Here is a 25,940-nt window from a genome sequence, read left to right as displayed (position 1 = left end):
AAAGTAACCAACCACATCTCTTCCTTCCATTCTCTGTTTCCACCCCACCCCAACTCCCACCCCACTTTAGTTAATCTGGAATTGAAAGGTGGAGGTGGGGGCATGTATCACTGACACTCCAAATTAGAGTCTGAATGCATTTTCCCATAGAAATGTTACTTGAAGTAAATTGTTAAATGAGCTGGCCAAGAAAGTCTAAGCACTATTTTTAGTGTTATTTCTATGAGAAAATGCATTTTGACTTTTAAACCCATATACTTTTAAACACATATACTTTAGAAGACAAATCATGAAAGCTGGGGCTGTCTGTTTTTTTTTTTTAATTTTTAAAGTGATGTGATGTGGTGTGGACAGACAGATGGCCAGTCATATCCTCCAGGAAAGAAGAGATAAAACTAATATATGTGACGATTAAAGGGCATTTAAGGTCTTAAACAGGAAATTGGTGCAATAGGAATTCAAAGGAGAAAGCGATTAATGTTGGCCAGAGGAAGGATCCCAAAGAAGGAGAGGTAAGATTTAGATGAGCAGAAGGGAGGACAAAAGGAATTACAGACCTTTCATTAAGACTGAATTCCTATTCAGCCTACTTTATTGTTGTTCAGTTGTTTTTTGATTCTTTGTGACCCTATGGACTATACTGTCCACGGAATTTTCTTGGCAAAGATATGGTGTGGTTTGCCATTTCCTTCTCCAGCTCATTTTACAGATGAAGAAACTGAGGCAAACAGTTAAGTGATTTGCCCAGTCAAACAGCTAATGTGTCTGAGGCCGAATTGGAACTCAGGTCTTCCTGACTCCAGGCCCAGAGCTCTATCCACTGAGCTACCTAGCTTATATCAGTAAAGTTTATTATATTGATTTCAAGTCACTCCCCCAGGAAATGAAAATTTTAAAAAAATTTAAAGCATTTTTCTCAAGTCTTCAAAAATGGAGAAAGGCTTCATTTAAGCAGGTAGAAATGCCAGTCTAGAGAGTAGGCAGAGAAATGTTTCAGATACCTTGTGTGAGTAATCACATTTATCTTTTCATTACTACTGGAGTGTTTTAAGCTTTCAGCATTCCTTGATCTTGGATTAAGTTAGCAAAGGTATACATTGGCACTTCAGAAGTGATTATTTTTCTATATATGTGGATTAGATTTTATTGCAGTCACACCCCAGAATTTCACTCAGTGTAGAGTAGAAGCCTTCTATCTTTTGTGTTGAAGCCTTATTAGGTACAACCTAGGAAAGGTTTGGTTTTAGAGAATTCAGTCAAATTTGAGCTGTTTCTCCTGAGGGATTCTCTGTCTGTAAAGGTACAGTATTCTTTATTGAGGAAATGTAAGAAGAGTATGGTAGTGTAGAATGCATGCCGGATTTGTTAGTCAGGAGATACCTGCCCTGGTTGTATCACCAAGTCACTTACCTCCTTTGAGACTCTTTGCTCATCGTTTAGTTCAGGATAATAATGCATCTAGTAGCTCAAGATAACGATGCACATTAATGATTGGTAAGTTGTTTCTCAGTCAAGTCAATTCTTCATCACCCCGTTTGGGGTTTTCTTGGCAAAGATACTGGAGTGGTTTGCCCTTTCCTTCGCTAATAATGCACGTATTTAAGTTATCTAACTGGTTGAGTCGTGAGGATTGAATAAGATCATGTATCCAAAGTGCTTTATAAACCTTAGCCTGTACCAATATCAGCAGCTCTCATTATTATGTGATTTGGTAAGTGAGTCATGTGCATTGATGCCCTCTAAGTCTCCTTTTTGCCTGGAGCTTTTTGCCTTAACAAGTAAAAGTCAGAAGCAGGTGGGAGAAGAAAGGGATTGTCAGTTCTTCATTTTTAGCTCCAAACATGAAAACCTGAACAACAGCAACATATGATTGTTTTAGATTCCCAAAGTAAGTAATAATTCGACATGAACTTGTCATGGCTGCTACTTTTTTTTTTCTGTTTGCAGATGAAGAACTAGCATTGGATTATAGTTTTGACAGAGACTTAAGAGACTATCACAAACTTTATTGGGAAACAGAATTCAAACCTGTGGCACAGCAACTTCTTAAACGTTTTCAGAGCCATCACACCTTCCTTGAACCTCTAACTCTTCCTTCTTTTTAATATGGTAAAAGTCTGGTAGGTGATTAACAATATAAAGATGAATTCAAGTCAGGTCTTTTCATAAAAAGTAATAAATTCAGACACTTTTTCATTAATAAATATTGAACAATTCATTTATCATCAGGTACTGCTTTTTAGAGAGTAGACTTAAATGGAGCGAGTAGTTCCCGCTGTAATCGATATATTACAAAAAATGAATGTAAACTGTTCAACTTTCTACTCTAAGAAATTTAAGATAAACTACTTTCATTATTTTTCTAATGAAATGATTCTCTCTTCTATTAAAGATTTAATAGTTTCAGCCTTTTTCTATAGCACATATTCTGGAATCTAAATTCTTGACAGTTTAATTTGTTCATTACTAAACGAGATATGCATTGTCGATGAAACCCTTTAAATCTGAATGTAGTACTAAAACAGCAGTACATTTTAAAAAGAACAAGTTAGCTAATTCACACTTTTATCTGCCGTGAATTCCTTTTCTGATACAGTGGCTTTTTGGGGGGAAGGGGAAGGTGGGGTGGGATCATGTTAGGGTTAAAACAAGATCCATAACAAAAGGAGGCTTTGGTTTCCTACTGCCCTGTCCAAATCACTAAATATCCCTAATAGCACTAGTTGAACAAAGCCAACTGCCTTTCCTTTTGGTTACTTTGTTTATTCACATGCACTTGGTGCGAAGTAGGGGCTTTTCTCTTTGGCTAAATGCTAAAAACAGAAGAACCAAGACAAATATTTTTCTCTCTTTAAAATAAACACTAGTCACCAAAAGGTCCTAGAAAGAGGGAGTCACTTTTATTAAACTATTTAGAAAATGAAGTTTGATTCTAGCTTTATCATTTCATCCACAATTCCACCTGTTGCCAACAAATCACCAGAGCATTGGCCTGGTTGACACACTCAGGTTTGCACGGGACGTTCTCTCCCAGACAAAACTGGAACATGAGGCCTATTAGAAGGAACCCAAGCCCCAAAGTTCTTCTAGATAGATAAGATACCAGACCTGGATCCCATGGACTGACTGACTAGCCTTTTGTGGTGTGTGGAGAGGGACTATGAAGACTTTTGGAAGTATATTGGTCTTATTATGTTTGAAGTTAAATTAATGGAAGTATATTTTGACTGTGCCTAACCTAAGGAGGCAGCCATGGCTCTACCAATAATCCGGGTGACGATGCATAAGTCATGTTACCCTTTGGTCTTAGTTTCATCATGTTTTTAAAAAAGAATGTGTGTGTATGGTAGGTGGAGGTTAGACTAACTTATTTTTAAGATCCCTCCAGCTCTATGACTTTCTACTCAGTGTAACATAGGTATCAGGTTTTGACCAGAGTTTGAGTTTGTCCCTTCTAAAATACTCCAAAGGCCAAAGTCTTCACATGAGGAAGCCTCCCTTAACAAAGGAAAACGATTAAAATGGCATACAATTTTCATACATTTTTTTTCCAAGTGGTAAGACTTTATATTCTTACATTTTTATTATTTTACTGCTAAGGGTATCTTCCTAGGTTCATAAATCTCAAGGGAAAAGCCATTAAATTCATATGAGTGTTGGGCCCAGCTTGAGAAACAAAGTAAGAAAAAAACCCCCAAGTGTGGAGTCAGTTTTCACCCTCCATTGACCCTTTTCCCTTGTGCCATGTGTAGGCAAACTTTGACAAGAACCATGATGATGCAGGAAAGCAATCACTGCCCTTTACGCTGAAAAGTTTAACTTAGTCACTCACCTGGCTTTGGCCTTACGACAAATGGAAAATTAAGAGATTTTTCTTATCTTTTCCTGAAAAACCTTAGAAATGGTCTTCCCATCATTACGTTGGAAGGAAAAACTTCCTGTGTACAGAATATTCTCTAGGGTTGAAAGCTGGTTTTCCCTTCCCCACTTTTGTCTGATGACTATTAGATTACAGTAACATTAGAAATGCTGTGTTTAGTTTGGGGAAAACTATTACTGTGTACAGGAAGCACCTGTGACAGTTTTTTAAAAAAATTTCATATTGCATACACTGTTCAGGTAATGAATACATGTTTAAGATTAATGGTAAGATAGAGAAATTCAGATGTTAAATCAAACTTTCAAGTAAATTGTTTAAAACAAAGTGAACAAAGGTTATAGCAGTTAACCCTCCATCTTTCAGCCTCATGTTCTTTTGTTGCACAAGTTTAGGTCCAAAAAGGTTCTTTGTCTTCACTGGTAATTTTTTTTTGGGGGGGGGGTTAGGAACACGAGGCAGGGAATATAAAAACGGGTGAAACAAACTAGCTAGTTTCTCCTACCACAGATATTTTACTTGCAGTAGCCAATTTAAGGAAGGTTAAATGGGCAGGACCTACTGAAAATGGGCTTACTTGGAAACAAACGGGATCTTTCTGCTGATAAATGTGAAAGGATGATCTCTACACTTAAATCTTAAAACCTAATTCTCTGATAATGTACCTGTATAGCTTTTTTTTTTACATTTTTGTGTCATCATTGTATTTTCCTGTAAGCTCTACTGAGGACATGGGCGTCGGCCCCAAACTATATATACTGCAGTCCTACATGGGCACTCTCTGAATGTGAAATAGTTGTTTCTTGATGGAGGGCTATAGTAGACCTGAATTTGAACTCTGTTGTACAGATCTGATTGATGTTGGCTTTATTTTTATTCCTAACAGTTTTATTTTTAACCTTTAAAATAACATTGCACGTGAAGGTTCATTTCGGACAACCCAAGAATAATTTCCAAAGAAAGAATTTTGACATCATCATAAAGGTGTGCATATCTCTTGATTTCACTAGAATGGCTGCAGCTTTTTATTCTGGGCCTGGTTTACTACTATCAGAGAGGAAAAATTCATCTGCAACTGGCTGTTTAGTGGAGGTGTGCACAGTACCACTGAAATAGTAATCTTGTTTACCGTATGAATATTGAAAGACTCAAAACAATGGTTTTAAGGAAATGAAATGTGAAAAATGAAAGTCAGTGCTCCTTGTCTACCAAGCAGCTCTCAAACTCCTTTGCCTGGCATTCATTCATGGTCCTCAATATGGCACCAGCTCAGATGGACTCCACTTTCCTGGCCCTCCACTGTTTTTTACCTCCTGCATTCCTGCCCATCCTTTAAAATCCACATTCATTCCCTTTAGACTTATGGAGCACTTTGTTTTGCAACTGGTTGATGCACTTACGTAATATTATGTATAACAAGTTATGTGTCTGTGCCTTGTCTTGGTATTAGACTGTAAGCTCCAAGAGAGCAGGGACTGTGTCTTAACTTCATATCTTTCCCTAGCAAAGTGCTCAGGCACACCGTGGGCATTTAATATATTTCTGTTGAACAAATGAATAAAGTGAAATAAAAATGGAGAAAAAAATTATCCTTTATTTAAAAAGACCAATAATACTGACAAACTTAAAAGCAATTCACGCTTCCATAATACAAAGTTCTCAATACATTTTCCAAACCAATTTGCATTTCAAAGTTAGCTTTTCTTTTTTTGTAAATGAAATCTGTTTTACCATACTACAACATGTTTTACAGCTTTGTTATCTAAGTAGCTGTACCACTCTCAACATGGGGGCTATGGGTGTAACACCCCTAGAACTGCTCAGTCTTGATGCTAGAAACAAAACTCCAGCACAATGACTGCCTGCCTGCCAGCATCACAAACTACCCAAGGAAACACGTCACGTGGCTGTCAGCAGTGCTTGTAGCTTATGCACTTTCCTGAAGATTGCACTGTGAAGGACTCAATCTTCTAAGGAAGGCCAGAACAACTGGTGTCATACAGTAACTAAATGTTTAAAATAAAACCTGTCCTATATAGTATTTTCAAAAGCAAACTACAGTGAAGAAAATTAACTGTTAACTTTCAAAACAGACATTATTGAGATGTGAGGCTTGTCTAGGTTTTTCAATTTTAAATTCAAAATTAACACATATGCAAGTTTTGTTTTAAACCACACAAATTACAGAGGCTCAGATAGTAGCAGTGTTCACTGTATTTCTAATAGCTTAACTGGGGCAGCCAGTCCAATTCTTTCTACCGACAGGAAGAGCAGCACCAAAATCTTCTAAAATTCCTTATGCATCACTAAGCTTTAGTCATTATCCAAGTCCCAATGTTGCATGCTCCAACTCTGGTTATCTTATTTATCAAAAAAGCAATGGGATTTGGAGAGTTACACAGCTTCTTAAACTGTAATAAAGCAGAAGCCTGTGAACCGCAGCCCTTTTTCACAGCTCTAACCTGGAAGGAGGAGCCAAGCACTCCCACTGGTGCCCACACTGGTTTTCCCACAGTAAAAGAGCAGAAACTAAAGGAATCATGGCACAATGGAGGTGTGAATGCTGGATCTACCATTGGTCCTGGGGCTCCATTCCTCCCTCCCTTGTAGACACCATCTTCTGATCATTCCATCAACTTTTTGAACTGAGTAAAGACATCAGGTCATATAGCGGGTAATGGCTCTCAGAGCATAAAGTAGTTCAGCTTGCATCCGAGCTTCTATAAGAAGCAAATTAACATGAACCTGAATATGAAAGAAATACCACATTAACATCTTGGATATCTGGATGCTTATGTTTGTTTCACTATGTTCATGAGTGAACACAATGATGCTTAACTGAAGTAAGTTCAGGCTACTAAATGGCACATGATATTGTCATTCTCCTAGAGAACAAATCAAAAAAGCTATGGCTAGTATTCTTTTGGAAAGCTTTCCTGAACTTCAATTTGTGTTTAATAAAATATCTAGAGATTTAACACAACTTTGTAGGCAACTACACATTCCTTTATCAAAATACCAGCATTCAATGTAAACCAATGTTCTGCAATTTCCATTGAGACAATTTAAGAATGGCAGGATCCCCACCCCATTTCTATTCTTGCTTACTTCCCTAAAAGTAAAGGTTATTTTATACTAACGCTCCTCCTGCGCTACTGCAATGTAAAATCACACGAACCCCTCCCTCATCTGCCTCTAGGTCTGTAGCTGTGTCTCCTGAGCAGGCCACAGCCTACCTAACCCACTGCCATTACCCTTGAACCTTTCTCTGGCTAATCTGCTCTCCCTGAGGAGCACCTGTACTAGCACCTGTCACATTTTCTTTTGGTTAGGTAGAAGGGTGATAAGTACTAGAGGGTTCTAAGAGCCCTGAGATAAACTGCTCAATGAAAATAATTTAGAATCCTGTCAACAGAACAAGATAAAAATGTACATATACCTTCTCAGAGTGCTTGAATTGCCTCCAGAAGCTATCATACATTCTTTTTGTGGCCTTCTCAGGAGTGCAGACTACAGTTTTGATATAAACTTTAAAGCTACGATCCAAAAGCTGATTAATTTCCCCATAGTCATAGTCATCATACCTGTTTCAAATGGAAAAAAGATGTTAGAATGGCTTTCTCCATTGTACATTCAGTCAGTTAACATTAAATACCTATGTGCTAAACATATTAACATATTAGTATTTAAAACACTGTGCTAAAGTACCCGTGTTTTCCCTTTAAAAAAAATTATATCATTACGACTTTCTTGCCCCTACGTGGATTTTTATTTGTGAGGAGCAGAGGCTTGCGTGAAGGGCTATATTCTCTCCAAGCTTCTATTACAGCTCAGAGACAGCATGGGGACTGACCTCATGGGGTTAGAGAAGAGGGAGTACCACAAAGGAGGAATAGTACAAAAAAAATTAAAGGCACCAAAGGAAATCTTCACTTATTTGGAAATTTTGCCTGGGTCTTCCTCTCTCAGAAGCTGAAGCTCTTGTCTGGTCCCAGTTCCTGCCCTGCTCTGCCTGGAGTTCTCAAATTATAGACACAAATCACTGCACGGCACATACTATAAATCTTTCCAGTTTAGGAGAACCTGACAGAGTTTGTTCTTAACTGTGAACCATTAACAAATCACCCTTTGATGATGGATTGGAGTAGGACTTGGATAGATTTTATTCTGACAAAATTTTGATAAATTTTATTCTAATGGATGGCTTGATCCCAACATAAGGGGTTGGAATGGCTACTGTACATGCAATCAAAGGAGTTCAGAAGAAGCCAAATATGAGTTAAAAGTTGTGACACTGTACTTTATACTATAAAGGTATAATTCATTACCGTGCAAACTTATTTTCACTTGAATAATGACTGTAATCATTGTATTGGTATAATCTCATTTCATCGAAGACTGAGATGTTAATCTGTAGAAAGTAATTTTTTTGCTTCTATGAAGTACCATAATTTAAATATCAAATACATTAAGACACCCAGGTGACTTTCAATAAAATTCAAAAGAAAATCTTATTTTAAGAGGCATTTAGGTCAATGATGTTTAAGAATGTATAATAACCTTATATTTAAATATGGGCTAAAAATACTGTGAAAGGAGGTATTTAAGGCAACTTAAGAGGGAAGGATAGTCTAAGTGGTAATAACTTTCTTGTTAAAAATGAAGAACACTGTAAGAGACTAACCTTATTCCAAACATGCAGTGAATATAGTTCCAAATTGCACGCCTAAGCATTGACGTGTCTACATCTTTATGCATTGCCATTGTATTATATGTCAGATTGTAAGCAATGTGAAATTTTTCATCAATCAACTGTCCCACATCTGGATAAAGACGATTAACCAAAGAGTAACCATGGTCTTCCCAGCAATAGTCCTATAAAGAGCAGAAGATAGATCATGTATGTGAAAGATGAAAATCTGGACAAGAACATTACAATGTCTATGATTCTAGTTTTACAATACCAATTTAAATCAGAACATAGTATTATTAATAAAATCATTAGTAGAATCCATTGTCTTTATATAGCTGATTTTGAAATCCCCATGTCTAGTTCTGATCTTTCACTTGTGAGGCAGTACCCTGATTCCAAATGTCCACTGGACCTCTCTCACTAGAATTCTATATTGTACCTCAGTCTAAAAATCAACATGTTACAGACTGAACTGATAATCATCACATGCATTAAAACCTGATATCATTCCTAGTTTCCTTTCAGAACTCCACTCCCCCAGGTTAGGAACCTTTGAGTCATCTCTCTTTCTGTCCCCTATATTTGATTTATTGTCAAATCCTTCACATAATGTCTCTTAGATTCACTCCATCCCTCTTTATCTTTCCTACCACCACCCAAATCTTGGTTCTCATCATACTACACTGAAATTTCTCTAAACGTTTACTAACAGTGTTTCTGCATCTAATCTCCCTACTCCTTCCAATCTACCTATCATACATTGATGTCAAGAGTCATGGGCTGCCAAGGCCAAAGAATTCATCTTCTATTGGTCAATCTTTCTCCCTTTAACTAGGGTTGGTTATTAGAGAGCGTGTTTGGTATTGTCAGGAATATTATTTTTCAGTCACATCCTACTCTTCATAACTCCATTTGGCTTTTTTTGTCCCCAAAGACCCTGAAGTGATTTGCCATTTCCTTCTCCAGCTCATTTGACAGATGAAGAAACTGAGGCAAACAGGATTAAGTGCCTTGCCCAGGGTCACACAGCTAGTGTCTGACAGCAGATTTGAACTCAAGTCTTCATGACTCCAGGTGCAGCACTCTATCCACTGTACCTTCTAGCTGCCCTCGTCAGGACTATACCTGAAGATTTCTCAGCCCAGAGCTTGTATTCTGATGACATAGTTTTGAGAACCCCTGCTCATTTCTAAATGAAAATGAGGCTTCAGAAAAGCTGCATAATTCTCCCCCAAATTCCTCTCCTACCATGTATAAGAACCTATATCCTCTCTTGCTTGCTATATCAAATCTCAGTCCTCTGCTTATGACTCCAAGCCCTGCTTAGCGTGGCACTACTCTGGTTTCTCACAGCTATTCAACAGGGACTTTTTGCTTCAGTTAAAATCTATTCTCCATTAACAGTTCCATTTTTTTCTACCTGACCTCCTTACCCCCAGAAAGCTAATTCTCTCCTTCAGGCACATTCTCATTTTGTTCATTCTCCTCTGTGGCTACCTAAATTCTCCCCATCTCCCTTGCCTGGTCTTGGCCACGAAGTTGTCTCACACTTGTCTCCAACTTCCTGTGCGTGAATCCTCTCCCACCAAGCAGTCTCTATGTCTTGTATTTCTTTTGTATCCTCCACTGAACCAACCAAAATGCTAGAGATTGTCAATGCTCAATGAAAACTTGGCTGATTGAGTGGCATATGATAAAATGCCACCATTGGAAATAAGAGTTAGAGAAGAAGAAGAAAATCCACTTGAACTAATGAAATATCTAAAACCTAGAATACTTAATAAATTAATTTAAAACTCAATTATAAATCACTGCTGCAAGATTTGACAAGTTTCAGTGACACCGTAGCTGAACAAATGACATGACAATTTGTGAAGCAGTCTTTGGTCATCTCTCTCCACATTTATTTCACATCACTCCCCTTCCAATACTCTTAAGTTTTGGCCTAACTGGCCAACTTCTTCTTTCCCCAACTCGACATTCAACCTCCCATTTCTGTGCTTTTATGCTTAGCTGCCTCCCATGTCTGGAATAATGGACTTTCTCCTCACCTCTCCCTCTGAGAATCCCTGGCTTTTCAATGCGACACTGAGGTGCAACCTCTGGTTTTCTTTTTCTTTATTCCCCCTAGTTATCAATACTCTTTTCAAATTATGTTACATTTACTGATTTTATATATAGCGTGTGTGATGTGTGCCTACGTATACTCCCAACCCCCCCCATACTGATCTATACATACACCTACATAGAGAGATGGATTTACCTATCTATTTCTATTTATCTTGTTTTTCTTTTCCAGTAGAATACAAGCTAGTAAGAGTACAGGAATTCTTTTCTTTCTTCTTATTTTCACCTAGTAGCAGCCTGGCACATAACAGATGCTTAATAATGTTTACTGATGGGATCCCAACTTCTCAACTGGGACGGCTGCTATTCTTATCTACAGAAACAGAAGCCTAGAAAATCTTGGTGGTCTTAATTACAATGAATTCCAAGTGTGAAGAGTTAATTCAATTTTTACGGTATTTTACAGTCGATAATTTGATATCAGCAAAGCAGTATTTTGATAAACAATGCATCATTATTTCCGCCTATTTACTCTTAAAACTGAAGAATAACTATGCAAAGTCATTCAAAGTTAAATCTGACACCTGCAAAGAGAATGGCCCTGCCTTCAGTTAAATTCAGGGAATACGTTAATCTTAAAATGCATTCAGTAATTGACATTTAAAATGTGCATTTCCTTTCTTGCAATAATTCAGTAGGTTGCCATTTTAAAAAAAATGTAAGGCTAAAAATAGTGCCTTTATCTAGTATTAGTCAGTCCTCTAATTTATGGATGCCTCCCCCCCCCCACACCCCTCATCCCAGCTATTCAAGTTCCTTGTGTCCTTCTCCACTGATGCCAAAGATTCTTAGGATTGCTTTTCCCCTTCCATCTCTGAAGCCTTATGAAGTCTTGGAAAAATACCTGCTGCTTATGAAGTGAGGTTGAGTTTCCTTTCCAATTGCTAGTGCTGCAAGACAAGAAATGTATTCCCGACATCCCAAGTTGGAACTCTAACTTTCTACAGAGAAACAATGCTGTAAAGGGTAACCAGATTCTGAAATACTATTATCATCATACTCCAACTAATTATGAGTTCAATATCAGTTTTCATTGGCTATTGTGAAAATCTTTTATAAAAGGCTTAAATGGGAAAATATATTGTGAGCTCCAAACAGCCTTACAAACTTTTAGAATAAGATCCATGCCTTATTTGGGAACTACAAAATTACCTTCCCTTTACTAATTTTTAGAGTTCTCAAAAGCACTTCCTCTCAAGCTACAACAATACGGCTTTTTAGATACAGTATATAAAATACAAACTTCAATTTTACCTGAACTCGAAATGTTGGCACATGCATCCCATGTCTAGAGAAATCTTTATAACCATAACTAGTGTCTTCAAAGTGTCGCGATACATCTCTTGCTGGTGCAACTTCTTCATCGTCTGCAATAATGAAAATGGTATTACTGGCTTTTTAAAAAGGGTCTTTGATAATTATATTTTAACCACATGGATTTCCTTCTCTTCAAGTAACACAAATAAAATCCTATTTGGTAACCTGGAAAAGTAGATTAAATCCCACTAGTGAGTGGAAATGCACTGAAGGCAGCATTTCCACAGACAGATATCCTCATGCACATAATTTTCTAAATCTTTTCTGACTCACCATAAAATTTTTTTTTAAAAAGATGAAATATTTTCTTTTTTTAGGCAATTGGGGTTAAGTGACTTGCCCAGGGTCACACAGCTACTAAGTGTTAAGTGTTTGGTCTGAGGCCGGATTTGAACTCAGGTACTCCTGACTTCAGGGCCGGTGCTCTATCCACTGTGCCACCTAGCTGTCCCTAAAAGATGAAATATTTTATAAGTGTGATTTTCATACTTGAATGCACAAGGTTTGGAAACACTTGTGGCTAATACCTGATGATAAAAACATGGATTAAATATCCAACTAACTGTGGTACCATGCTATAAGATGTTATTTAAAAATTACATAGTTTGTGGTATAATCTGAGGATTAATGTGCAAGTGAAAATGTACCATGTATGGTCACACAGTCAAAATAATCTAGTGGCCCTAAGTACTATTTTGGAAGAATGGGTGAGGAAAAAAAACACTGTCACTATCACTACTTCCTGCTGCAATGACTTCAGTTTTTTACATGGAGAATCATCAAGCATTAGTTTTTAAGACCTGATAAAATGACAATCCTAACATCCTTGCCTGGTAACTCCCACAACTTTAGGCAGGAGGGAAAACAAAATAACAGAAAAGAACAAAATAAAATATTTTTAAGAAACAAGTCACTTAAAAAAATCATTCTTTTGACTTTGCTCTAGTTTTAAAATCTTTAAAGTGCATGCTTTTTTTGCTTTTCAATCATCAAAATGCACTTTAAAAAGTATTTTGTAAAACATTTCTACCATATATCCTTATAGTCTAAATTAAGTAACAGTTATGAAAGGATTTACTCTAAGATAAAATAAAAAATCTCATGGATTCACAATACATTTAAACAAATAATTATAAAGTGCCTACCATATGCAAGGTATTTCTGCTATCCCTGGAGATACAAAGAAAAAAATTTAAGTCACAAATGAAGTGCAACGCTGTAAAATTGTGAACCTGACAGTGTTGTACTTCAATTGGGATTTAAATTGACTCCAAAGAGGAGATATGAAAATGTACCTCCCTTGCCTTTTTTTGCTGAAGTGGGGAGACTCTGGGTGGGGAACACCTCCTGTCAGGCTGGCTTGATACATTGATCAATTCTGCTGAATTTCTTTTTTTCCCCCTCTTATGATTCTTTGCACAGACATGGCTGTTTCCTATGCCTACATATACGCTCTTTTATCTGCTCCTTAGACTCCTTTGCTTTTTTCAAGACTGAGTGCTGTAAGAAGCTTTCCCTTAACTTTCTAGCTGTGTTTTTTCCCCAATCCCCTATCTTGTTTATATTTTTTTAATTCCTCACTCCCCCAATAATAATATAGCTCCTAGAGGGCAAAGGGTTTTTTTTTGTATCCTAGCACACAGTAGATGCTTAATAAATGCTTGTTTGGTTGAATTATCGAATATAATAGCATCTTATTTAAATTACATTAAAGTTCAGTTTCAAATATTGTTTACTTATAATAAGGGATATCTATCTAAAAGAGTATGTTTCTCAACATTTGTCTAGCCAGTTTATAAACTTTCTCCAAATGAAACTAATCTTAAAGAAAAAAAAATTCTGACTATATAAAAATTATATTTACCTGATGAAAAAACAAACATGCTCTCTCTTTTTTCAATCTCAAAACGTGAAGCCATCTCTTCCTGACTTGCTTCTTCTTCATCACGACACTCTTGTAACTGTTTCATTTTCTCCATGAGGGCTTCAACCTCACAAAAAGAATCAGTTATCTGAAAATAACATATAATCAGTGCTAAGCATGTCACATAAGCAGAAATTATTCAGGAATTTAAGGTTAAAATTGGAACTCTTAATTCTTTTTATTTTATAAAGTTTCACGGAAATATTTTTGGTTTTGTTACTGAAGTGTACTGAACAAATGAATTCAGAGATCCGCTAATATGTTTTGTTTATAAGAATGAATGAATGACAATTTAAACTCTCTCCTTTTAAAATTTCTATTCATTCCCTGTTTTCAATTATCAATGTTAAGCAACTACCTCCAATGCCTCCCCATGTTCCAGACCCTTATTTTGGTTTGCTGCATATCTCGCTATACCTGAGTATACCTCAAACTCCATACATCCAAAACTCAAATCATCTTACCCCAAACCCTTCTATCAAATTCCTTCTAACTACTGACGTCATCATCAATTTTCAAACCTGAAACTTGGGAGTTCTGACTCTTCCCTTTCTCTCACCTTCCATATCCAGATCCATGCCAAGTCCACTGTTTTTATCTCCACAACCATAACTGTCCCCTCCATCCACCTAGTCTGTACACAGACTATTATAATACCCTTTGTTGCTGCACGAAACATGTAGTTCAATGAAATCTGGCTGCCATGCAAAATTCTGTACATCAAACACAATGTTGCCATTTCAGACAACGTGTTTTGGAAAGGCTAGTGCTTGCTGTCCATATTCCATATTTTAGTTCTGCAAGGGGGACTAAACAGTGGCAGCCAGCCATGACTGCCACAGCAATGAACCAATTCCGTCAACTCTACTATGGATGTGTGGGGTGGGGGGCAGGGTTAACCCATGAAGTTTAGGCAAGTTGATCTATGCCAACTGAGCACCTGAGGAGGAAATCTCACATTCACGACCTCCTTGGTCCTCACCAAGTAGTCAGCTGAGTCAGATATTTGAAATCTCTATCTTATGTAACTAATGAAGTAGGGAACCTTAAAGCTAACTGTAAGTCAAGGTCAGACATGCCCAACTGACTCTCCCTTCTTTAGCAGCTCCTTGAAAGTGAAAAGCCACATATCACATATCAGTATATCATAGGATACTCATAATCTACAAAAAAAGTTCTGTAGGTCACACTTTAAAATGACCCTGATAGTTGGTGCCAAAATAATGTTACAGATTTACTATAATAATATTACCAAGGAAAGCAATACACTGATGAGGTTCAAAAAACCGTTACTGATCGTATCACCATCACTGACGTTGGTCAGGAATTCATAATGGCTCAGGAACAAATGTCACTGTTTGCTGGACCAGATAACCCATATTGCCTTTAATGGTACTGGTGATGCTTCCCTACTTTGTTTAAAGACAAGAGAAGCCACAGTGAAGTATAGCTGAAATAAGTAACATTTTAAAAAACAAAGCACTGGGGATAGGAACAGAGCCTGTTTCGGTTGTACACTTCCGCCCCAATACTTAAATTCTCATTTGCTTAAATAAACATGCCAGCTGGAATAATGAAACAAAATACGAGTACTAAAACCTAACGGTATTAATTTCTTGGAATTTTAGATGCACAGCAAAGGAAAAAATTCACACTCTTCACCATTTTTTGTATTAAGGATCAGTTAATCTTAAGGAGCTATTTGGTATGACTTGCTTTCCAAACTGCTCAGCTAGCACACGGAAAACATAGTTCATCAGATGGTGGCCTGCCGTGCACTCCAAGAATGCCCAACAACTGTTATGTGTTGGGGGAGGCTTGCTTGGTTCATTAGCCATTGCTCATCAAGGGTGACTGGAGGCTTCAGTGATCTTTTCTGGGTCATATACACTATATATCGCTGTCAGTGACAAGTAAAGACATTTATTGCTAGTGTCTTCATTCATCCCCACATACTTACTTGGTCTCCCTTTTAACCAGAACAAATTAGCAAAATAGCTAGCTGGTGTTAAGAGTAGAAAAGAACAAAACTAATAGGCCCAACAGAGGCTTGAACCTATATCCATGACTTTGGGTCTCATTAACATAGTCTTAGAACAGTTACTCAGAGTTTTATGATCTGTAAGAAGGCACCAATATTAACTTGCCCCTATTTATTTTAGGGGAACAATATATGAAATAATAACTCAGAAAACATATATGAAAAACCTGGAAATCCTTCAGCAGGCAGCATAGTTGGGTGATTTTTTTTTTTTAATGTAGAAGATTCTCACCCACAGGCATGGATTTAGGGCTGGAAGGATCTTATAAACTATCTATTCTGACCCACCCCTTTTACAGATAAGGAAACTGAGGCCCAGAGAGGTAAAGGGACCTACCCAAGTCACAAAGGTACTAAGCAGCAGAGCCAGAATCTGAAGTCACATCCTTTGAGACACTGTATGAGGTAGTTGACTGTTTCTACAATGTCAGCTCCTGGAGGGCAATGACTCTGCCTGTTCTCCCATACCTGTGTTCTACACATTAGAAATACTCAAAGACATTTCCAAGTGCCTACTATATAACTAGCCATTCAGTTAAATGAATAAAGAGTATCAGTGCCTGGTTGTTCTTTTTGTTATAATTCTGAGGATTTGTTACATCTGAGATGTCAAATCAAACTTTGAAACTAGTTCCCTATAGTCCAAAATGAAAATATAATGAACAAAAAGGAACTAAAGAAACAAAATGGTCATTGCTGGGAGATTATTTTTTATGATAATTCCATAACACAAAACTGATACTTACTGAAACACTTCCTGCAACATGCATCTCCTCCATACTGTGATTGCCATTTGTAATATCACAGATGCAGTAGTTACTGACAGAAGGAGGTCGAAAGGTGTGGCCACCATCACAATGAATTTCCGGACTGATTCCACAACCAAATGTGAAAGAGGCAAGAGAATGATAGTGTGTGAGTAGAACTACTGCATGTACCAATTCAGCAAGGGACCAACTATGCTCTTCAGCCTTCAAAAGTTGCTAAAGAATTAAGATGGAACAAGTTGTTATACTGATGAAAATAACTCGTTCACAGCAACACCCAACACACCAAAAGCAGGGCCAGATATTATATAAAATCTGTAGTAGTTAAATGGATAGTTGTGGGATGACAAAAAGCAAAGATTTCAGAATCTGCTGATATTGTTTTTAGAAAGATAGCCTAACATAACTTGGTAGGTGTTATGCAATTCTGAATTTAAGGAATGCTTACTGGATATTGGAAAATGTTGCAACTTCAGCCATCAGCATGTCTAAATGTCTTACAGGATTGCAATATTTCAGAAGGCTGAATGATGAGTGATTTGTCCATATTACATACTCAAGATCTCTCAAAATGATTATAGGAAATTTTTACAATGCACTGAATAAGATGTGTCTATGTGTTGTTTAGAACATATCAATAACCTCAAATCAGTTATTTCTTTTGAGGCATTTCCAAAAAGGTAGTGGCAAGAGCTTGGACATGGAGGGGGTGTGTGGGTGTGTGTGTGTGTGTGTGTGTGTGTGTGTGTGTGTGTGTGTGTGTGTGTGTGTGTGTGTGTGTGTTGATATATTGGCCTCCTTTACCTATTCTCATATACCTGTTTAATTCAGCAACACTGAAAACTATATTGCAGAATACATTCCTATCTTATATTTTTTGTTGCTTTAATTTTTTCAGCTCTGAAGTCATATACATTAAAATGTTTCGCAGGACAGAAAAAAAAATCACTAATCAACATGCTAATCTATTCTTCACAGCAGCTCTCTTAATCTATAGAGAATATCACAATTCCCACTCACTTGATGCTTATTCATTAATAAAAATAGAGAATAAGCATCTTATGCTAAAATTGAGGTGGTATATGCTCAATGACTTACCTCAATATGTTCTTTGGTAATAAGCCAAGGTCTATGGGCTAACACTTTGTTTAGTTCTCCCAAATTTTGCAGTTTTTGAGGAGCATTCTCTAGACCATTGAGCCATTTGGGGTCTCCTCCAACATGGAGAAAATCATTTACATGGAGGTTCACTAGGTAGGAGCACTGGTGTCTTGCTGCAGCCTTAAAAGAAAGAAGCCCACTATTCTGAATTACCAGAAAAATTAGACTCATATAAAACACTACAAAAATGTACTCTCAGACTGTATCAAAACAGCAAATAAAGTTACTCTTATGATTAAGAATTTAAGAAAAATTTTCTGTATAACATAATAACTGGTGGAAATAACACGAACATTTTATTTATTTTTTTTTATGAACATTTTATTTTTTAAAAAAATTAAGGTCAACAACATCTGAACACTGGAAAAACCACCCATACTGAGTTTCTCTGAAATTCATTTGTCCTTGTTAGAATCAAAAGGGATTTCAAGTACTAAATTAAAAATATTTATGGGATCACAAAAAAACATACACACATACATTTATGAAAAGGGTCAATGGTACTGGAGTCACTTAAAAGCTGACACATTTACAGAGCACTAAGGTCCAAAATAAAAGCAATTTTAATATAACAAGAATTTCTGATGCACAAAACAATTTTGAAATTTTAAGTAAAGAGAAAGGCTGTATTAATTTTGTTCTCTTAATTTCATAGAAAATACTGATATTTTTCAGTGAAAGGAGCGACTACTTACACACCATCTTTTGTTTAGGGGTTATAAGAGATAAAAAATGTAGGTATTATCTCCACTAGAAACCCAGTTAAAAGTCCAAATATAAAAGTATGTCACTTTTTAAGGCATTAATATTCCCGGTAAAGGAGATGGCATAAATTAATTTTCATTGAATCTTTACATACCATTATTCCAATGTAGTGTCGGTAATGAAGTGGGAGTGGCCCATCCATCTGTAGTAGATAGTGTTGGGTTTTTAAGAAACTTTCTAGATACTGTGGATGAAAAACCATCACTAAGGTAATGTTATCCAAACGACCCAAAGCAGCAAATGAATCTGCAAATAAAGTGTGCATCTGGGCATCTTCATTACCCACTTGAAGAATCTGTATAAATTAGAGAGCAGGAAAAAAAGGGTTTTGCAAATTGTTAACACACATTTTAAAAGCTATACTTTTTGAACTTAACTCCAGTTACTAAGAAGCAATTAAGTACAGCACTGTAGCTCCAGAAACTGTCTAAAGTCATTCTAACCATAAATTTATCTGTTAATACTAAAAGGAAAAAAAATTAAAGGTCATCTAGATAAGACGGTTTACAAATTTGGCAGCAATTTGCACAGACAATTAAATTTAGGAAACACGTTGGAATTGAGACCTCAGAGATACATTCCTGAAGTCTCTCATAACACACAATTCCTCCTGCCATCCAAAGAAGGTAAGGTTAATAATGACTGTTAACAGCTGGAAGAGATCTTAGCAACAAATCCCTTCATTTTACAGATGAGAAAACTGAGGCCCAGAGAGGTAAAGTGATGTGCCCAGTATGTGGCAACACACTGCCCACACAGTGAATATGTGGTAAATCCCTGCTCCTTGGCCCCTAGTCCTATGTTCCTTCCACTATACCACCATACCAAAGTCATTAAATAAATCATCCTGAGGGTAACTGACATTTGTAAAAACACCACAAGTTTTTCATTTGAGTCTCACAAATTACTCTTGTGGGAAGTTGTGCACAAGTGACCAATCATGACTTCAGCAGTCTGATAGTATAGCATCACCTCCCACCTCTCACATAAGAAAGGTGGCAGACCATAGATAGGGGCTAAGACACTGTCAGACAAGGCTAGGGAAGAGGAAAAGGGGGGGGGTCATTAAAAGTGATAGCAATGTAAAAAAAAAACCAATAAAACATTTTAGAGAAAATTAGGTACAACTGCTTTTGGGTACTAATGATCTGGTACTACAGGGATAGCACAGATTATCACTGTACACCCTGGAACTACTAAGTAACTAAAAGCTTGGGAAAAGTTGGCCACTGTTTGAATATGAAGGGGTGGAGTATCATTACTGAAAAACAAGTCTTGGCTTTCTCTATGCGGATGCTAAAAAGGGTCACAAAGTAGTATAAATCCCAGCCTTACAGTTCTATAGATTTACTGCCAAAATATGATAATGAACTGTGGTGAGCTCTGTATAAAACATTTTGTTGACCAATACTTGCTCAGATGGCCAAAAGTAGGTCCATGAAAATCTTTCCTTAAAAGCATACAAAGTTCTCTATGTACCTTTACAAGTAACATACCTCCTTCTCTGGGATGAATCTGCTTGGTCCATGTCCTAGTGGTCGAGGAATTCTAATTCCAAGTTCCTAGAAAAGAAAGTTACACCATCTCAAATCTTGAGCAGTAAACAACATGAACTGGAGCTCTGGGAATGGAAAAAACAGCTACCCTGTCAGACAGAGACAGACTTGTTTGGGCAGTGAGCTTGGTATTCATGCCTAGATCCACACTCTTCATTTTTCTGTTTGCATCTCAAAGCTAACCGCAGATCACAGTACCATTCTGACTAAAAACAAGAAAACCTGTTTTACTAAAACCATAGCTTTGCATAAGGTACTTAGTTGGCAGAGAATCTAGAACAAAACGTTCAACACACAGCAGTCAACCGTGTGGATCGTCAGCGATACAAAATAAGAGCCATGTGTTTGCACATTCAAAACCAACATGTGAATCCTTAGACATCTTTTCTGAAAATAAAAAAGCTGTAACCTTAACTTAGATATATTAAAAAAAAACCCAAAAGGTTTTTAAGGGAACGGACAGATGACACCTGTAACAATACTTAAGATTTTCTCTTTAGTTATAAAGAAAAAACCCCAACAACAAATAACCTGGTTAACAAGGAAAAAAAGAGCAACAGATGTTTTCTATAAGATCCAAGAAAACAAATTTAGAGAAACTTTCACTTGAAGAGTTTTTCAGTTTACACTGCTGCTCCTTATTCTTTCCTGTGTCAGGAGGTAATGCTTCCATTACATATTAACAGTTGAAAAACTAATGTGTTTGCCTTTTAACATGTAAGATAATAGACAATCCATGTCCCAGCCTGCACCCTAAATGACTTCAGTCTCCTGAACTTGACAAAAGCTGCCAAGACATGAATAGGAGCCCCCTTTTCCATGAAATATGTTCTTAAGATCTACCCCAATACTGTATTTTTGAGGTCTCTATCCAACCAACCCAGTCTCATTTCTTTCAAGATAAAATTAAAAATTTTAGAGACTCTAAGGCTAAACATTAACCCTTAATTACATAAAATATAATCTCCACCCTCTCCCCTGTGCTTTCAAATGTTCTTTGTGATTCAAACCAGATGTTTTCCTTTTAAAAAAAGAAAGAGAAAAACTTGGCTACAACCCAAAAAATTTGGTCCCAGTTAGTGAAAGCTTCTTACCACTAAAGATTTTTAAAATAGGGCACATTGGAAAAAAATGAAGAGCATCTTGTTTAGGGCTGGTCAACATATTCACACACAGAGTTCAAATGTGCCAAGTAAGCCTATAAAATAAATGAAAATATAACTTCAAATCTAAGTACAGAATGGGAGAATTGATTTCCCTGCTAGTATGTCCTAACGTCAACCGTCAGCAGTAGATGCCCTAAATATCATCTGCTGTTCAAACCTAGTCACAATGTTGAATCTCAATTTTAGCATTTCCCATAACAAACTGTCAGAAGGCATTCCCTAAACTCAAAACATCATTCTGACAATGCAATAATTTCCACAAATGATGAAACCCATGAAATGCAAAATGAGGAATAGCAATACATACAAGTTTCAGCTCCACTTTCCTCATGCTCCTTTATAGTGGTCCTGTATTAGTAGGGAAGCAGCATGGTGCCACAGAAAAGAGCAAATGCCTATCAAACGACCCGGGTTCAAATCCCAGCTCTGCCCCTTACTATGCATTTCAGTGACAGGCAAATTATTTAACCTACTTAGGCCTCTGTTTCTTTAACTGTACAATGAAGGGGTTGGGCTTGATAACTTCTAAAGTGCTTTCTGGCTCCCAAACTATCCTCCAACCCTGTTGCATATGTGTGAACTTCACCTCATAAAATTTAGAACTCTTCTGAAGTTAAGGACTATGTAATTTATTTTTTTTTCCCTGTCTTTCTCTGCCCAGGTATGCCCCACCTTTTTCCTCCAACCCAGCACAGAGCTCAGAATTTTGTAAACGTTTGCCGGCTAAAGAATTTTTCTTTCACAAACTAGTGGGCCCATATTTTTCTGGAGAAACTCTTATCTCTAAGAGTAAATTTCTTCCTGTGGTTTCCTCAGTTAAGGATCTAGAGTGTTGGTCCTGGTGTAAGAAACGGGATGCTGAATACGGAGTCAGAGAACCCTCTTTAGAATTCCTTTGGGCATGACATTTAACCTCCCTTGGCTTCAGTTTCCCTACCGGTAAAAAGGAGGTGGCAGACCAGGTGTGTCTTCACTCTTCCACAACTGTCTTGGTTATTCACTATTAAGCCTAGACTGTTTTTCAGGGTGGGCTGCTTTTTACTCTTTTTACTTTTCTTTTTACTCTGATTTTTAAAATTTACATATTATATATTCACAGACCAAAAGTTAGGGGCGGAGCCAAGATGGCAGAGTAAAAGCAGTGATTTGCCTGAGCTCTCCCCCAAACCCTTCCAAGTACCTGTAAAAAATGGCTGTAAACAAATTCTAGAGCAACAGAACCCACAGAGTGAAACAAATGGTCTACTGTGTCAGGCTGGGAGAGAAGCGCCATTCATAGTAGGTGCACAGGCAGAGCAGGTCTCAGGGGACTGAAACATGGGCAGCTGTGGCAGTTTCCAGACTTCTCAAACCACAAACACCAAAGATAACTTAGAAGGTCCGTAGGAAAGGTCTGTGACCTCGGTGAGAGAGAAGCTGGCTCCCAGCCCCAGTCTAGGCGCAGCTCCGAGGTGGTGGCTGCTTCCGGGGCTCTTGGCCCACAGATGGAGGGAGGATCCAGTGGCTGATCAGAGGGAGAGGGCAGAGATCTCTTTGCTGGCACTGAGACGGGATTCTCTTGCTTTGCCTGCGTTTGGATCTGGGTCATAGTTCTCAGCGGCGGTCCTGGGGAAAGTAGGAGTGCTGGCATGGTGGAGCTTGTAGTGGCGGTGAAGAGGGAATCATCCTCACAGTTCCAAGGCAGAAAAGAGTGCTCATGGTCACTCACACACCAGAGCCCAGGCCATGAAAGGAATAAACACCTCGCCTTTGATGGTATCACCTTGGAAGACCTGAAACTTTACAGGTCTCTAGAAGTATCTCTGAAAACAGACGCACAAAACTCTCAAAGCTTGGGGCATAGGAAGCAGACCCCTACCTAACAAAGAGTTTAAAAGTCAAGTAATTGGCTGGGATCATGAGCAAACAGGAAAAAAAAAAAAGGTCAGACCACAGAATTTTTCTTTGCTGACAAAGAAGATCAAAACATAAAACCAGAAGAAGACAACAAAGTCAAAGCTCCTACATCCAAAGCCTGCAAGAAAAATATGAATCGGTCCCAGGCCATGTAGGAGCTCAAAAAGAATTGAGCAGCAGGTAAGAGAAGTAGAGGAAAAAGTGGGAAGAGAAATGAGAGTGATGCAAGAAAATCATGAAAAACAAGTCAACAGCTTGCTAGAGGAGACCCAAAAAAATACTGAAGAAAATAACACCTTAAAAAATAGACTAATCCAAATGGCAAAACAGGTTCAAAAAGCCAATGAGGAGAAGAATGCCAGAGACCAAAAGTTAACTTAAATATTTGACGAGGAATAATTCCCAACTCTCTTTTTTGTTATGCCCTTGGCCATTGTATGACCCATTGTTTTAAATGTAGTTCTGAAATTTACTTATCTCCTCCCTTTGAGAAGTTGGAATTAATTCACCTTATTTGTTAAAGGAAACATGTCAGAGATCACTCTTAAGAAGGCAAGATGAGGGGATGTCACAAAAATAACAAACAATAGAGTGCTGCATTCCCAAAGGGCTGAGAATCAGTAATTTAGCTTATTCCAATGGGTATCTCCACCAAGAATTCAATGAGATTCTCAAGTCTTCTATTTTCATCCTTCCAGTGAAATACTGGTAGCCAAGTGTTATCAAGCCAATTAATGAGTTATCAAGCCACAACCCTATTTTCTGAGGCTGTACCAACAACTTTCCAAGACCTGGTTTCCATAATACCTGGAATTTCACCGTCTGGCATTCCTTTGAGTTAAATTCACATATTACTAGGAGATGATTGGGTAGTAACATATAATAATTAATAATAACAACTAGCATTTAAATATAGCACTTTAAGGTTGGAAAAGTACTTTACATATGTTAGCTCACTTGATGCTCACAACCATAGTGAGACAGGTTCTAATCTCATCTCCATTTTAAAGATGAGGAAACCGAGGCACAAAGAGGTCAGGTGACTTGTCTAGACATCTCACTGACTCCAACTCCCATGGTCTAGCTAGTGCTCCATCTAGCTATCTAGCTGCCTTAGTGTGAAGCATCACGTTTTTCTCCCTAGAAAGCAACAGGACAGCGAAAAGTTGGAGGAAGGGGGATGGGAGAAAAGCTAGGAAAAATAGGGACCTACTAAAACTAGCTCCACCTACTTCACAATTCTGCTCAGGGCAAGCTTTGGGCCCACACAATCAGCTTCTCTGGCTTCCTGGTTTCACTTCCCTCCCCCAATATCAAACCAGATCAAGGTTCGCTTCTTTCTGAACCTAAATCATGTGAGGTATCTCTTTAGTAGTACAAAACCAAGAGGAAAAGGCAGCAAAGAAGGAAAAAAGGGGGAAAGAAAGTGATTTTTCCCCCTCCATCATTTTCTCAATAAATACTCTGTCCTTTGCTAGAGCAGTAACAGAATGACAAACGTCTATCTAGAATCACACCTGTCAGGGCTTTCAAACTTTGCGTAAGCTACATAAAATGTCTTGTTACATACCCTGAAAGTTAAAGCAAACTCAGGTACTGAATAATCCCAAACAACAGATATTTGAAATAAGGGGGGGAAATGGATTTTTCCTTGTTCCTAACTAAATGGTAAAGAAATAATTTCAGATACTCCACAAATAACACAATGCGTTCTTGGTGAACTCTTTTAGGATACAGGACAAACAAGGAACCCAATTTTAAAATAACTAATTATACCTCTAGGCAAAACTTAATCTTTCTTCTTTTCAGGCAGAATATTAAGTTCTGCTTCCTTTCTACTCTTCTCTATAGGCAGTACTTGATTCATTTGTGAGAAGAAAACTAAGAAACAGAGTGCTTATTATATTGTGTTTCCAACTTTAAAATTAACCTTCTATCTCATTTAACATAATTAATAAAATAATAGGTTGTCACCAAAAGAACCCTATTGATCAACAAGATAAAAGAATTACTACGAAAGACTATTATAACTGAATTAGGCCCCTAAAAATGAACATGTCCCATGACTTGCTGGTTAGAGAATGCTAGTAAACAGATTTACAGCTATGGCATGTACACAGATACAACATGTACTCCCTCCTTCCTCACTGCTTCGCTGCTGTGACTTTCCATCCAAGGAAATGTGTTTAAAGCCTTTTCAAACTACCCCCAGTAGGTAAGACTCTAATTCATTCTTTCTCTGTCAAATCAGTACATGTGTATGTGTGTATACAAACATTTACATTTTTATTTCACAAAATATAAATATATAGACACAAATTTTGTTATTTTTAACACTAAACATAAACATTTCATATGCAAAGAACATAAAAAGAACTATGTATGGAACCAAAGATTTCTATTATATAGTTGGTTTTTTAAGTATATAATAAATTCAGGGGCAGCTAAGCCGCTGGGCCTGCAGTCAGGAAGATTCATCTCTTCCTGAGTTCCTGGCCTCAGACAACTTAATCGCTGGATGATTCTGGGCAAGTCACTCAACCCCTATTTGCCTTGGTTTCTTCATCTGTAAAATGAGCTGGAGAAGGAAATGGTAAACTACCGCAGTATCTTTGCCAAGAAAACCCAAAAAGGAATCCTGAAGAGTCAG

General features: G+C 37.5%; 2 protein-coding genes across 5 annotated transcripts in view; one reads left to right on the top strand and one right to left on the bottom strand.

Annotated features, from left to right (window-relative positions):
* Positions 1-5,722, top strand: part of ARMC2 (armadillo repeat containing 2) — a 172,890-nt gene extending 167,168 nt beyond the window's left edge. For 2 of the 3 annotated variants that reach the window (XM_021008212.2, XM_021008211.2), the window contains exon 18: positions 1,948-2,924. In XM_021008212.2, coding sequence (XP_020863871.1) covers positions 1,948-2,105 — 158 coding nt within the window. In that variant the 3' untranslated portion in view covers positions 2,106-2,924. Of the gene's footprint in view, positions 1-1,947; positions 2,925-4,763 lie in introns of those variants that run through there. The other variant, XM_021008208.2, reaches the window with a different exon arrangement.
* SESN1 (sestrin 1) overlaps positions 5,452-25,940 on the bottom strand; it is a 125,028-nt gene continuing 104,539 nt past the window's right edge. For both annotated transcript variants that reach the window (XM_021008213.2, XM_021008214.1), the window contains exons 2-10: positions 20,169-20,234; positions 18,767-18,967; positions 17,845-18,027; positions 16,726-16,962; positions 13,879-14,026; positions 11,952-12,064; positions 8,562-8,752; positions 7,317-7,461; positions 5,452-6,622 (exon numbers count right to left, since the gene is read on the bottom strand). In XM_021008213.2, coding sequence (XP_020863872.1) covers positions 6,536-6,622; positions 7,317-7,461; positions 8,562-8,752; positions 11,952-12,064; positions 13,879-14,026; positions 16,726-16,962; positions 17,845-18,027; positions 18,767-18,967; positions 20,169-20,234 — 1,371 coding nt within the window. In that variant the 3' untranslated portion in view covers positions 5,452-6,535. The remainder of the gene's footprint in view (positions 6,623-7,316; positions 7,462-8,561; positions 8,753-11,951; positions 12,065-13,878; positions 14,027-16,725; positions 16,963-17,844; positions 18,028-18,766; positions 18,968-20,168; positions 20,235-25,940) is intronic.

The sequence above is a fragment of the Phascolarctos cinereus genome, unplaced genomic scaffold (genome assembly GCF_003287225.1).
Source record: "Phascolarctos cinereus isolate Bilbo 61053 unplaced genomic scaffold, phaCin_HiC Scaffold_5;HRSCAF=322, whole genome shotgun sequence".
In the NCBI taxonomy this organism is placed as follows: domain Eukaryota; kingdom Metazoa; phylum Chordata; class Mammalia; order Diprotodontia; family Phascolarctidae; genus Phascolarctos; species Phascolarctos cinereus.
The sequence above is the reverse complement of the archived record's forward strand: the minus strand, read 5'-3'. Positions and strand labels throughout refer to the sequence as shown.